This window comes from Sorex fumeus, unplaced genomic scaffold (genome assembly GCF_029834395.1).
Source record: "Sorex fumeus unplaced genomic scaffold, SorFum_2.1 ptg000063l, whole genome shotgun sequence".
NCBI classification, from domain to species: Eukaryota; Metazoa; Chordata; class Mammalia; order Eulipotyphla; family Soricidae; genus Sorex; species Sorex fumeus.
This window is the reverse complement of record NW_026606120.1, coordinates 77,756,954-77,769,543: the sequence shown is the minus strand read 5'-3', so window position 1 is coordinate 77,769,543 and position 12,590 is coordinate 77,756,954. Positions and strand designations below refer to the sequence as shown.

At 47.7% G+C, this 12,590-nt stretch overlaps 1 protein-coding gene across 1 annotated transcript; it reads left to right on the top strand.

Moving 5' to 3' along the window:
• Nucleotides 1-101: 101 nt before the first annotated feature.
• CCDC43 (coiled-coil domain containing 43) lies at nucleotides 102-10,797 on the top strand. Its single transcript, XM_056127653.1, has 5 exons — nucleotides 102-347; nucleotides 3,171-3,258; nucleotides 4,905-5,040; nucleotides 8,076-8,131; nucleotides 9,219-10,797. The coding sequence occupies exons 1-5, from the start codon at nucleotides 138-140 to the stop codon at nucleotides 9,404-9,406; spliced, it is 678 nt and encodes a 225-aa protein (XP_055983628.1). The 5' UTR covers nucleotides 102-137; the 3' UTR covers nucleotides 9,407-10,797.
• Nucleotides 10,798-12,590: the final 1,793 nt, after the last annotated feature.

The window sequence follows — 12,590 nt, the reverse complement described above, 5'->3', positions numbered from 1 at the left end:
GTGCCACCGCCGGCCGGCCGCGGCTGCGCAGCAGCGCGCCTGCGCGCCCCTCTGCGCGCTTGCGCACTGGGGCCGCGCCGCCTCCCGTCAGGCACCGCCGTGGGCACCTGCGGCGCCGGCAGGACCCCGAGCCCAAGATGGCGGCGCCCAGCGAAGTGGCCGGCGCGGCCGCCGGGGACGGGGACGGCGACGGAGGGGGCGCTAACTTTGGAGCGTGGCTGGACGGACGGCTGGAGGCTCTGGGAGTGGACCGAGCCGTTTATGGCGCCTACATCTTGGGTGTCCTGCAGGAGGAGGAGGAGGAGGAGAAGCTGGACGCGCTGCAGTGCATCCTCTCCGCTTTCCTGGTGAGACGCCGGGCACAGTCCTTCAGCCCCCGACCGGGCCCTGGCACTGCTCTTTACCTCCCACCCCCACCCCGTCCCCATCCTGGTTGGTCCAGGGGGGCGTTGTTGGTCCCACCTGGGAGAGGGGCATTCTCTTTCTTCCCCGACACTGGGCCGCGGGGCTCGGGGTCGCTCCCCACTGTGGGGGTTTGGGGACTCGGGAAGGCGGCGGGAGAGAGAAACGACTTTTGCTTCTCCTTTCTGGGGGTCAGACCCGCCTTGGGTGCTTGTGGGTGAAGCTGTGAAGCCACGGACACGTCCCCCGTGTAAGTTTCACCGTAGGCGCTGAACGACAAACTTCGTTCCTGTCCTTGGGCCGAGCTCAGGGGCGAGGCGGGGCCGGGCCGATACCGACCCACACCTGCGTGAGAGTCGCGAGAGGTATGCGGCGGGTGAGGTCGGGGCCTGTCCGGGCGGAGCCGGGCGAACCGCGCCCTGGACCCGCTGCAGCGTTGAGACATGCAGCAGGGATGGCTGTCGGAGGGAAGAGGGAATGTGAGGGGGCCGTGCATTGAATTAAACTGGTGTGACACCCCCTGAGGCGTAGATTGAAGAAATCGAGAAATGTGATCTTAAACTGTGTCTGACAAGTCTGTCACCACAGCGCCCACTTTTCTAACCCGATCATTTCTGCCTCTTCCATCTCCGCTTATTTCCAGGTGGAACCACATTGGTTGATGGTTAATTTCATAAAGTAGCTGACCCAGGTCTCTCCTTTCCAGCCCTGGGGTATATGGCCTATTAGTGGGAAAGTTGTAATACTACCAGCGATGCATTTCTTAAGTGCAGTGGGACTATAACAGTGGAATGAGTTCTTGGACTCTGACATTGTGGCTTGTAGGGAAGCAGGAAAGGAAGCAAGCAGTTTGATTTAACTGTGAGGTTAGGTCACACCTGGACTGGCTCAGCGCATCTCACTCTGCTCAGTAGTCGCTCCTGGTTGTGCTCAGGATTGAACCCAAATAGCTGAAAGAAAGGCAAGTACTGTATCTTCCAGCACCAGTGTTTTTTTTTTTTTTAAGCGGTGCATTATTTGTTTGTTTTGGGGCCACACCTGGCAGTGCTATCTTCTGGCCCTGTGCTTAGGGATCACAACCGGCAGAGTTCCTGGGGACCATAGTGGTCCCAGAAATCGAACCTGGGTCAGCAACATGCTAGGCAAACGCCCTACCCACTGTACTATCACTCCGGTCCCCCATAATATATATATATATATATTTATTTTTTTTTCTGGACACTTGTGGCTCTCTGCTCAGTGAATTATATTCAGTGACGGGATTTGAAATAGTATGACAGCAGCTGCCTACCAGGTCAGCACCTTAACGATCTCTTGGGCCCCAGAAACTTAATTTTTACATTTGATGGGAAATGTCTAAAGATTCCATTAAAAGAAGTTGAAATAAGTTGAGTAATGGGCCGGAGCAATAGTAAAGTGGGAAGGGCATTTGCCCAGGTTCAATCCCCTGCACCCCGTGAGCACTGCTAGGAATAATTTGTGAGTGTAGAGCCAGGAGTCAGGCCTGAGCATTGTTGGGTGTGACCCCAAAAGCCAAAAAGAAAAAAAAAAGTTGGGCAACTTGGTCCCAACTCATTGACTCATCCTTTCCTTAACTGACCCCCTCATCACTGATCACTAATGATGATGCTGGTCCCCTGCTTCCTGACAGCACATGTTTAGCTATGGCACTCCAAAGGGCTCCCACACCAGGTCGCGGTGCTCATACCCTCGGCTACAGTGCTCACCGAGGGTGGCTAGATAGGTGACCATTACTCATTTGTTATTGTTTTTGGACCACACTCGACAATTCTCATGGCTTACTCCTTGCTTTGTGCTCAGGGATCACTCCTGGTGGTGCTTGAGGGGACCATATGTTGTTCTGGGAATTGATCCCTGGTCAGATGGTTGCGGTGCTAGTGTACTATCTGCTGCACTCTCTCTCCAGCCCATCCTCATGTATCTCGTATGTCAGCTCAGAGTGAGATCTTAGATAGGCCCCAGCACAAAGCTCATAGACCTTAGGGGAATGTACAGAATTGAGTACATTGGACAAGGAGGATTTCAGACAAGACACTTTTTGGTTTGTTTATGGGTCACACCTGGCAGTCAGTGCTCAGGGGTTAGTCCTGGTGCACTTAGGGGTCATTTCTGGTGGTGCTCAAGGGACCATGTAGGATGGTGGGGAACGAATACATAAGTAAAACAGGTACCTTATACACTGTACTATCTCTCCGGCCCCTCAGAGACTTTTGACTCCAAAACTTTTAGATTTGTTTTCTTCAGAAGAAAGATGAGGCGGCCAAAGGATGGCCCGATGGTTAGGGTACTTGCCTGGCATCTCATATGGCCCCCCGAGCACTGCCAGGGGTAATTCCTTTAGTGAGCCAGAGGATGATGGTTCAGTGGGTAGGGTGCTTGCCTGGCATCCCATATGGCCCTTTGAGCATTTCCAGGGGTAATTCCTGAGTGAGCCAGAGAAAATTCCTGAGCATTACTGGCTTTGCCCCCCTAAAACTAAAACAACAACAACAAAGGAAGGTTGGCCTTAGTTGGTGGGACTCCTTTTCCCTGGGGCCTGGTGGGGTGGAATGGGTGCTCCTGACCTTGCTGGTGTCGACTCTGGGACCCAGACACAGCATTGATTTTCTGTTCAGAGCCTCAGAATGTTCTCCATCCCAGGCCCCAAGCCTTCTATGTGATTTCTTAGTTTCAGGGAGAACTTTCCACATCGGCTTTGTCCAGGTTGAGGCTCTCTCAGGAATTTACTGGTTTCCTTTTCATTCTAGGAAGAAGATTCTCTCCTGAACATCTGCAGGGAGATTGTGGAACGCTGGTCCGAAACTCAGAATGTCGTTGCCGCCGTGCAGAAAGAAGGTAGTACTGGAGTTTTTATGTCTAATTTCCAGTTATGGGGAGAGTTTTTAGTTTTCTCTTTTGGACACACATCTTCCCTGAAATACACTGGCAAGCATCCAGTATTTATTGTTATTTATTATTATTATTATTATTATTATTTTGGTTTTGGGATGCACCAACTTTGCTCAGGGTTTACTCCTGACTCTGTGCTCAGGGATCACTCCTGGTGGGTTCAGGGGACCGTACCTGGTGCCGCTGGGAATCCAGCCCAGGTTGACCACATGCAAGTGACTTACTGGCTGTATTATCTCTCTGGATACTCTTTCCCACTTTTTTTGTTTGTTTGTTTCAGTTGACCATGGTTATCTTCATTACATTTCTTTGTTTTGTTTTGTGGTGCCAGGGATCAAACCCAGGACCTCACACATGCAAGGGAAGTGCCCCACTCTTGAGCTACATCCCTGGTCTTCTAGACGGCTTTTGTTTATATCTTTTGTTATTGTTGCTGTTGTTTTGGGGCCACACTTGGTGGTGATGTTTAGGGTTTACTCCAGCTCTGCATTCAGGGATCACTCCTGGCAGTGCTGGGAACCATCTGGGGTGCTGGGGATCGAACCTGTGCCAGCCAGATATAAAGCAAATAAATGTCTACCTGCTGTACTATCTCTCCGGCCCCTAATTAACTTAACAATGATCTAAGAGCTTTGCCTGGCATAATTATCAATGTGAAAGAGACCAGCATAATGGATTCTAGAATCCTCCTTCAGTTTCTGGGTTGAGAGGGGGAGAAAGTTGAACATTTGGAGGCCTTCTCTCTGTGCATCTCCAGTGTTTGGATATATATATATATGGGCTGGAGCGATAGCACAGCGGGTAGGGCGTTCGCCTTACAAGCGGCCAACATGGCCGACCGGAGTTCGATTCCTCCGCCCCTCTCGGAGAGCCCAGCAAGCTACCGAGAGTATTCGATATGCCAGACACAGTAACAACAAAGTCTCCAATGGAGACGTTACTGGGCCCGCTCGAGCAAATCGACGATCAACGGGAGGGCCTTTACCTTTTATATATATATATATATATATATATATATATATATATAGTGTTTAGGCCACATCCGGTGGTGCTCAGGGCTTACTCCTGGCTCTGCACTCAGGAATCACTTCTGGCAGTGCTTGGGGGACCATATGGGGTTCTGGGAATCAAACCAGAGTCGGCCGTGTGCAAAGCAAATGCCCTCCCTGCTGTACTATCCTTGGTGGCCCCTCTGCAGTGCTTTCAGTCATTATTATTATTACTATTTTTTGCTTTTTGGGTCATACCCGGCAATGCTCAGGGGTTATTCCTGGCTCTGCACTCAGGAATTACTCTTGGTGGTGCTCTGGGGACCATATGGGATGCTGGGAATCGAACCCGGGTCAGCCACGTGAAGGCAAACGTCCTCACCGCAGTGCTATTGCTCCAGCCCTGTCATTATTTTTTCAAGCAGCAGAATTTCCATGTGGCAGCCAAGTGAAAGCAGGGCTTCTCTGATGGAAGGTGGATTTGGGCCCTAAAGCTTGGCCCACTTGGAACCTGCAGGGCTCGTGGGTGTGGCCGAGGCTGTTGGTGAGCTGGCACTCCTTGCTGCCCAACCGTTTCTCTTCCTTCTTCCCCACCCCTCCCAGATGAGGTCCAGGCCATCGCCACCCTCATTGAGAAGCAGGCGCAGATCGTGGTGAAGCCCAGGATGGTGTCAGAGGAGGAGAAGCAGAGGAAAGCCGCGCTTCTGGCCCAGTATGCTGATGTGACGGATGAAGAGGAATATCCTTTGCAGGATCTTGGCTCTGTTCCCTGAGCCGCAAGCCAGAGCGTTTGTTGCTTCATGGTGAGGGGCCCAGCTGCCAGCCCCTTGCTGCTGCCTAGCTGTAACCTCTGGCTCCTCGGAGGTGGGAGGACTGTCTGCTGGCAGAGTGATTGTTGCAGAACAGACCAGAGTGTTCCTGAAAATGTCACTGTAAAATACGTGTCTTGACAGTGGACCATTTCGGTTCTGCTTTCAGAACATAAGATATAGCTTTGCTCTTCAAGCCTGTGTTCTCCCTTGAACATGGACCTCACTTACTTGTCTCCATGGCTCTTTGCTTTTCCCACTCTGGAAAAGCCCTGTTCAACCTTTTTTTGTGGGGGGGTGAGTTTGGGAGTGCACACCCGGTAATGCTCAGGGGTTACTCCTGGCCTCCTGGCTCTGCACTCGGGAATTACTCCTGGCAGTACTCTGGGGACCATATGGGATGCCGGGGATCAAACCTAGGTCGACTGCATGCAAGGCAAGCAACCTCCCCGCTGTGCTATTGCTCTGACCCCATCCCCACCTCCTCTTTGCTCTTGAACACGAACTTCCACTCTCTCTCTTCCCTCACATCTAAGTAAGTTTCAATAAAAACTATCTTGCTTGGGGGGCAGGAGTGATAGTACAGCTGGTAAGGCGCTTGCTTTGTACGCAGCCAACCTGGGTTCAATCCCCAGCACCCCATACAGTCCCCTGAGCACTGTTGGGTGTGTCCCCCGAACCAAACACACAATCTTGCCACATCAAAAAAAAAAAAAAAGTAAGCTGTGACAGGATCCCTTTCAGTTTGTTTCCTTTCTGTTCCTTTCACCACCACTCCACCTCTGTCTGCTTTCCCAGCTGATACAGAAGCGGAAGCACTATTAGATGAACAATGATCCGAGGCATCCTGAAAATTAGTAGCAAAACCAGAGTGAAAATATGAGAAAATGGATATCTTTATAGAGATTCCCAAATTTGGAGTAGTTTAATATGAACCATTTTTTGTGGGAGGTGTGATGGGTGTCTTGGGCCATGGCTAGCTCGCTCAGGATCAATCGCTGGCTTAATGCCAAGCACTGACGCTTAGCATAATTTAAGGAATAAGATGTGCCATGGATTGTTCTAGGGTCAGCCACATGCAAGGCGAGTACCTTAATCTTGATACTGTCTGTTTGGATTTGAACCTTTTTTCTTTTCTTTTTTTTTCCTTTTAAATTTCAGTGGGCTGGAGCGATAGCACAGCAGTAGGGTGTTTGCCTTGCACGCAGCCAACATGGCCGACCCGAGTTCGATTCCTCCGCCCCTCTCGGAGGGCCCAGCAAGCTACCGAGAGTATCTCGCCCTCACGGCAAAGCCAGGCAAGCTACCCGTGATGTATTCAATATGCCAAACACAGTAATAACAAGTCTCATGATAGAGACGTTACTGGGCCCACTCGAGCAAATCGATGAACCGTGGGAGGACCGTGAACCGTGAAATTTCAGTGACCATATGAGTGAAAGCCAGGAGAAAAGTTCTGAGCACCACCATGTGTGGCCCAAACCCCCTTAGTAGCCCCCAAATATTTTTTTCAGAGCCTGGCAAGCTCCCCGTGACGTATTTGATATGCCAAACACAGTAACAACAAAGTCTCCAATGGAGACGTTACTGGGCCCGCTCGAGCAAATCGACAAACAACGGGAGGGCCTTTCAGTGATCATATAATTAAAAATGAGAACTAAGTGCACAAATAACACCAGAATAAATTTGGAATTTGGGGTACTCTAAGAAAAAAAGTGAATTTGAAGTTTCAGGAAATGCTTAGTTTATTTATTTTTTGCTTTTGGGGTCACACCCGGCGATGCACAGGGTTTACTCTTGGCTCTGCACTCAGGAATTACTCCTGGCGGTGCTCAGGGGACCATATGGGATCCTGGGACTCGAACCCGGGTCGGCTTCGTGCAAGGCAAATACCCTAACCCCTGTGCTATCGCTCCAGCCCCAGGAAATGCTTAAGTTTATTACACTGAGTTTACTTGGATGGTAAGTACGTGTTCACCAACTGAAGTATCAGTTGTCAATCATTTAGGAAAGAATTCTGGATATTTTAGTCCATCTTCTCTTCTAGTTTTTCCTTCTGACTTCTGTTGCCGACATTGATGAAACTATGATTCCAGTGACAAAATCTCACTTGGCAGGCTAGAAAAAGGTCATTTAAGCATTGGTTCCTCTAAGGATTTGTTAAAATATAATTGCTTGGCTCTGCAAGGGAGGCCCAAGAATGTGCATTTTGGTTTTTGTTTTCATGTTAATTGGGCCAGAGCGATAGCACAGCGGTATGGCGTTTGCCTTGCACGCAGCCAACATGGCCGACCCGAGTTCGATTCCTCTGCCCCTCTCGAAGAGCCCGGCAAGCTACCGAGAGTATCTCGCCCGCACGGCAGCGCCTGCCAAGCTACCTGTGATGTATTCGATATGCCAAACACAGTAACAACAAAGTCTCCAATGGAGACATTACTGGGCCCGCTCGAGGAAATCGATAAATAACAGGAGGACAGTGACAGTGACAGTTTTTATGTTGTTACTTTGGAGCCACAACTGGTGGTGCTCAGGGGTCACTCCTGGAGGGACTCGAGACCCTTCATGGTACCTGGGATGGAAACCAGATTGGCTGCACGCCGGGCAATCTGTTGCTTTACACAGTCCTGTTTCTCTCGCCCAAATGGACATTTCTAACAAGTTCCCAGGGACCACACTTGGAGAACCGCTTTTTGAGATGGTTACCTCGTCGTCCCTGGATTCCAGTTTGTGGCAGTCAGCTGGGGCCAGTTTCAGTTTCTTTTCAGCCTCCAGGAGCTAAGATTTAGCCAAGCCGCGAAGTCTCCCTCAGGCTGTGACTCTCTCGCCACCTCTCCTAATTTGCCACCACAGACGTGGCAGCGCCTCTCTCTCCGCATTCTTCCCTGCCCATCGGCTCCCCAAGTGTTTTCTGGTGTTGGAATTTACTGAGGTTTGTTTTCTCTTATTTTTCCTTAATATCACTCACCGAAGCAGACGAGAAGGATGACTCCAGCGCCACAGTGAGCCTTGGTTCTGACAGATGTATCCTTCTCTGTGTCCCGCCCTGTCTGTCTGTCTATAAAATCCTCGTGGGAACAGCTTTTCCTTGGCTGTCATCACATTCTTTAGAAACTACTGTCAGCATAGTGAACTTTGTTCCTGGGATAGGTCAGAAGAGGCAGTTCAGCAAGAATTTGTTTTTTTCTGAAGAAGATATGTTAGTGTATACTTTATTTTTTGTCTGAGCCATATCTGGAGGTGCTCAGGGATTACTCCCTCCCTACCTGCCACAAAAAGATCCATATATATTTTAAGTTCAGATGTGTGTAAAGTGTTTCAGGAAAGGTCAAACAGTTGACGTTTTCCCCCCAGTAATTTTAATCTTGTCGGGCACAATAAAAAATTGACCAGTTACGTTAACACTTACCAAAACTAGTTTAGATGTTCCAACAATATTCTGCCGTCAAATGATAAAAGTACTGAGTGATAATGCTACATGAAGTTTCTTCTGGGATGGGTGGGACCACACCTGGTGGTGTTCCTGGCTTACTCCTTGCCATGTGACCTCGGGAATCAAACCTGGGTTGGCCATGTGTAAGGTGAGCGCCCTACCCGCTGTACTATTGCTCTGGCTCCTGAAGTTTCATTTTTACAAATTTTTTTTCCATATTTTGATAAATTTGAGATTTCAGTTTGGAATCAGTTTTAATTTTTATTTATTTTTGGTTTGGGGCCACACCCAGAGATATTCTGGGGTGACTCAAGAATTAATCATACCTGGCGGTACTCAGGCCCGCGTGGGATGCCAGAAATCGAACCTGAGTGTTGGACATGTGCTGTACAATCCTAGGATTTTCCACTGGACCAAGATCAGCATAAGGATGTCCTTTTTATGAGGCCACACCTAGCAGCACTGAGGGACAGTTAAGGATCTAAGAGTCGCAGCCATATTTGCTATACTCTGTCCTTTGTGCTGTCTCTCTGGCCCAGGGACTCTGTTTCTAATACCAGGCCTAGGTAGAAACCGGTTTGAGACTCGGCGTCTGGAGAGAAGACAGTGAGAGTAATAAGCAAAGGGCAGAGTGTGGGATCCACATGACCTCGACCGAATCCCTTAACTCACTCGTAGCTCTTTTCCGCAACACCAACGTGGAAGACGTCCTCAATGCCCGAAAGCTGGAGCGGGACTCGCTTCGGGATGAGGCCCAAAGGAAGAAGGAACAGGACAAGCTGCAGAGGGAGAAGGATAAACTGGCCAAGCAGGAGCGCAAGGAAAAGGAAAAGAAAAGGACACAAAGAGGTGAACGGAAGCGGTAACCTTGGTGGGCTCTGTCCTTTCTCTCCACGGACTCGATCAAAGAACTGCTTCTGCACATGCGTATTTTAGAGAAATACAAGGACACTGTGGAGTGGCCGCCCAGGGCTTACCTCCTCTTGTTTACATAGCCAAAAGGAAAATCACAAACACTTCTGCATACAAACTGTGCTGTGTCTCTGTGGTTTAAGTCATCGTGCAAGGGGTTGATATCTACCAAAGAGCTGGGATGGGAGCAGCCTTCCTATTTTAGTAGCAACATTACGTGCTCCTTTTGAGCACTTTGTAAAGTCTTCCTTCACCTTGGATAGACAGCAGGGATATTCCAAAAGCTGACAGGACAGTTTTCATCCTGAAGGAGCAGAAACCAGCACCTCTAGGAGATGAAACTTGGAAATAGAAACGGCTTCCAAAGCATTTGTCCTGAAAGGTTTAAGGTACTGTGACTGAGTAGAGAAAGCTAATGGGAAGCCTTACATGGATCCGGAATTGTATGTAACTTGGCAATAGATTGGGAATGGCAGGTTGTCTAGTCTATGTTATACATTTGAGGTTTTCATTTTCTTCTTCGCCTGTTTTTTTTTTAAAGCATCTTAGCCTATAGGAGGAAAAGAAGTATCTTTTAAAGTAAAGATGTTTTTCCTCTAGGCTGTGATTTTAGAAGGAGGTATCAATATTAGGTGAGAAGATATCATTGTTAACTAGATTCTCATTTTTCATAATCATGAATCCTCAAGTGCTAGTAGAGACTTGAATCTTGATTTGCCCTAAAACATAGGCTTGATAATTACAGGTTTAGAGAAACCAGAGGAACCATCGTTTAAGAAACACTGGGACACTATACTAGCATAAATATAAGAATGTATGTAGCGGATATTCAAGAAACTTGAGAGTGGGAAAACTGCTTGTGAGAGTCAAAAGTGTGCAGGAATTCTCCATTTCCACTTTTATCACAAGCCACACCCGCGTGTGTCTACTTTAAGCAGCAGACTGTCAAGAAACCTGGACAGCAATTTCCATGACAAAATGAATTAGTTATAACAGGGGTTGGCATGCTACTGTCCTCAAAGCCAAATCTGGCTCAATCTTTTTTTAACGGTGTGATGGTTTTTATATTTGTAAAGGGCTGTGAAAGAATGGGACATATGTAGCCTGTAATGCCTAAAATATTTTATCTGGCTCATTGGAGGAAAAGTTTGCCAACCTCTGTTTAAACCTGTTAACTATGAGATTAACAACAGCAGCAAATACCCCAAAACTTTACCTTTGTGTAGAAGGTGAAAAGAAGCATGGTTAAAGAAAAGACGTGTTACCTCTATATGCTCCTACAATGGTGGCATTGAAGAAAATTTTTTTAAACTCCTTTTAAAAAAATAAATTTTATTTAAATCACTGTGTTCTGATGCATTTCAATTCCTTCCAGCTAACAAAATCTATGTGGGTAGTCATTCCGAGGTAGCACTGTAGCACTGTCCTCCCATTGTTCATCAATTTGGTCAAACAGGCACCAGTAACGTCTTTGTTGAGACTTGTTACTGTTTTGGGCATATTGAATATGCCATGGGGAGCTTGCCAGGCTCTGCCGTGTGGGTGGGTTACTCTTAGTAGCTTGCTGGGCTCTCCTAGAGGGACAGAGAAATTAAACCCGGGTCAGCCGTGTGCAAGGCAAACGTCCTACCCGCTATGCTATCGCTCCAGTTCTCATTCAGGGGTATGTTGAATTATGCTTCATTTTGATTAATCTTATAATCTGTTTTATTAGTAGAATCTTGAACTGAAATCTATTTCTCTGCCTCCAGTTTTTTCTTTCTCTGATGTTGGGCATTAGTAGATGAGAATGATTACTTTGTTTGTTGGCTTTGAACCCTGTATGCAGTGGTGACAGTGGGCAGTGGCATGCAGATATCAAATGAAAAGAGCCCATTTTCATTTATTTTTCATTTTCATTTATTTATTTAGGCTTTTTGGGTCATACCTGGCATTGCTCAGGGGTTACTCCTGCCTCTACTCTCAGGAATTACTCCTGGAGGTGCTCTGGGGACTAGATGGGATGCAGCGATTGAACCCGCGTCGGCCATGTGCAGGGCAAATGCCTTACCCGCTGTCCTATTGCTCCAGTCCCCCATTTTCATTTAGTCCTAATTTTTCTATTTAAAAAATTTTTGTTTGCTCTTTTGGTCATACCCAGTGATGCTTAGGGGCTACTCATGGCTCTGCACTCAGGAACTACTCCTGGAGGTGCCTGGGGGACCATATGAGATGTTGGGGATTGAACCCGGGTCAGCCGCATGCAAGGCAAACGCCCTACCTGATGTACTATCGCTCTGGCCCCCTAATCCTCCTAATTTTGGACTCAGGTTTGCCCCCAACTTGAATTTGGTGTCTGAATCAGAGTCAGATAGCCCTGGAGCATATTTGTTTCAATCTCTCCTAACAGTTGGCTATTTTAATGTTAAACTTGCACTTGGGTTAAATGTTTAAAAAGGACAAAAAGGGATCAGCTCATTAGGTTCTGAATAGCACCTTATTTCAGGTACTACTTTTCTTCTGGGAGGAGGGCACATCCCCTATTGTGCTCAGGTCTTACTCCTGACTCTTGGCTCTGGGGATCTTTGCTGGCGGTGCTCAGGGTATCATATAGGATGCCACGGATTAAGCCCAGGTCAGCTATGTGCGAGTCAAATGCCCTGCCCACTGTGTTATTCACTCCAACCTCTGAATACTCATATTATTTTGAGTTAAAAGTGGTAAGACTGGGGCTGGAGCTGTAGGTTTGCCTTGTATGCACTGACCTGCGTTTGATTACTTGGTTGGATCCCAGCATCCCATATCATTTCCCGAGCACCTGCAGGAGTGACTTTTTTTTTTGGTAGGAGTACTGCTATTTATTCAGCCACTTATTAGGCTGATTGAATTTTGCATGAACTCCCCAGGAGTGACTCATGAGTGCAGAGCCAGGAGTAACCCCTGAACATTGCTGCGTATGGCTCAAAAACTTAAAAAAAAGTGATAGAATTATCAACTTAATCAATTTCATTATAAACCTTGTGTGATGTTAATTACGGCTTCTTAGCCATAATTATATTTTAAGAGCAATGTTATATGCTCTATTTTATTTTTACTATTTTACATATAATGCATATTAGTGCTATCGCTCCAGCCCATATTAGTACTATATTGGGGCTG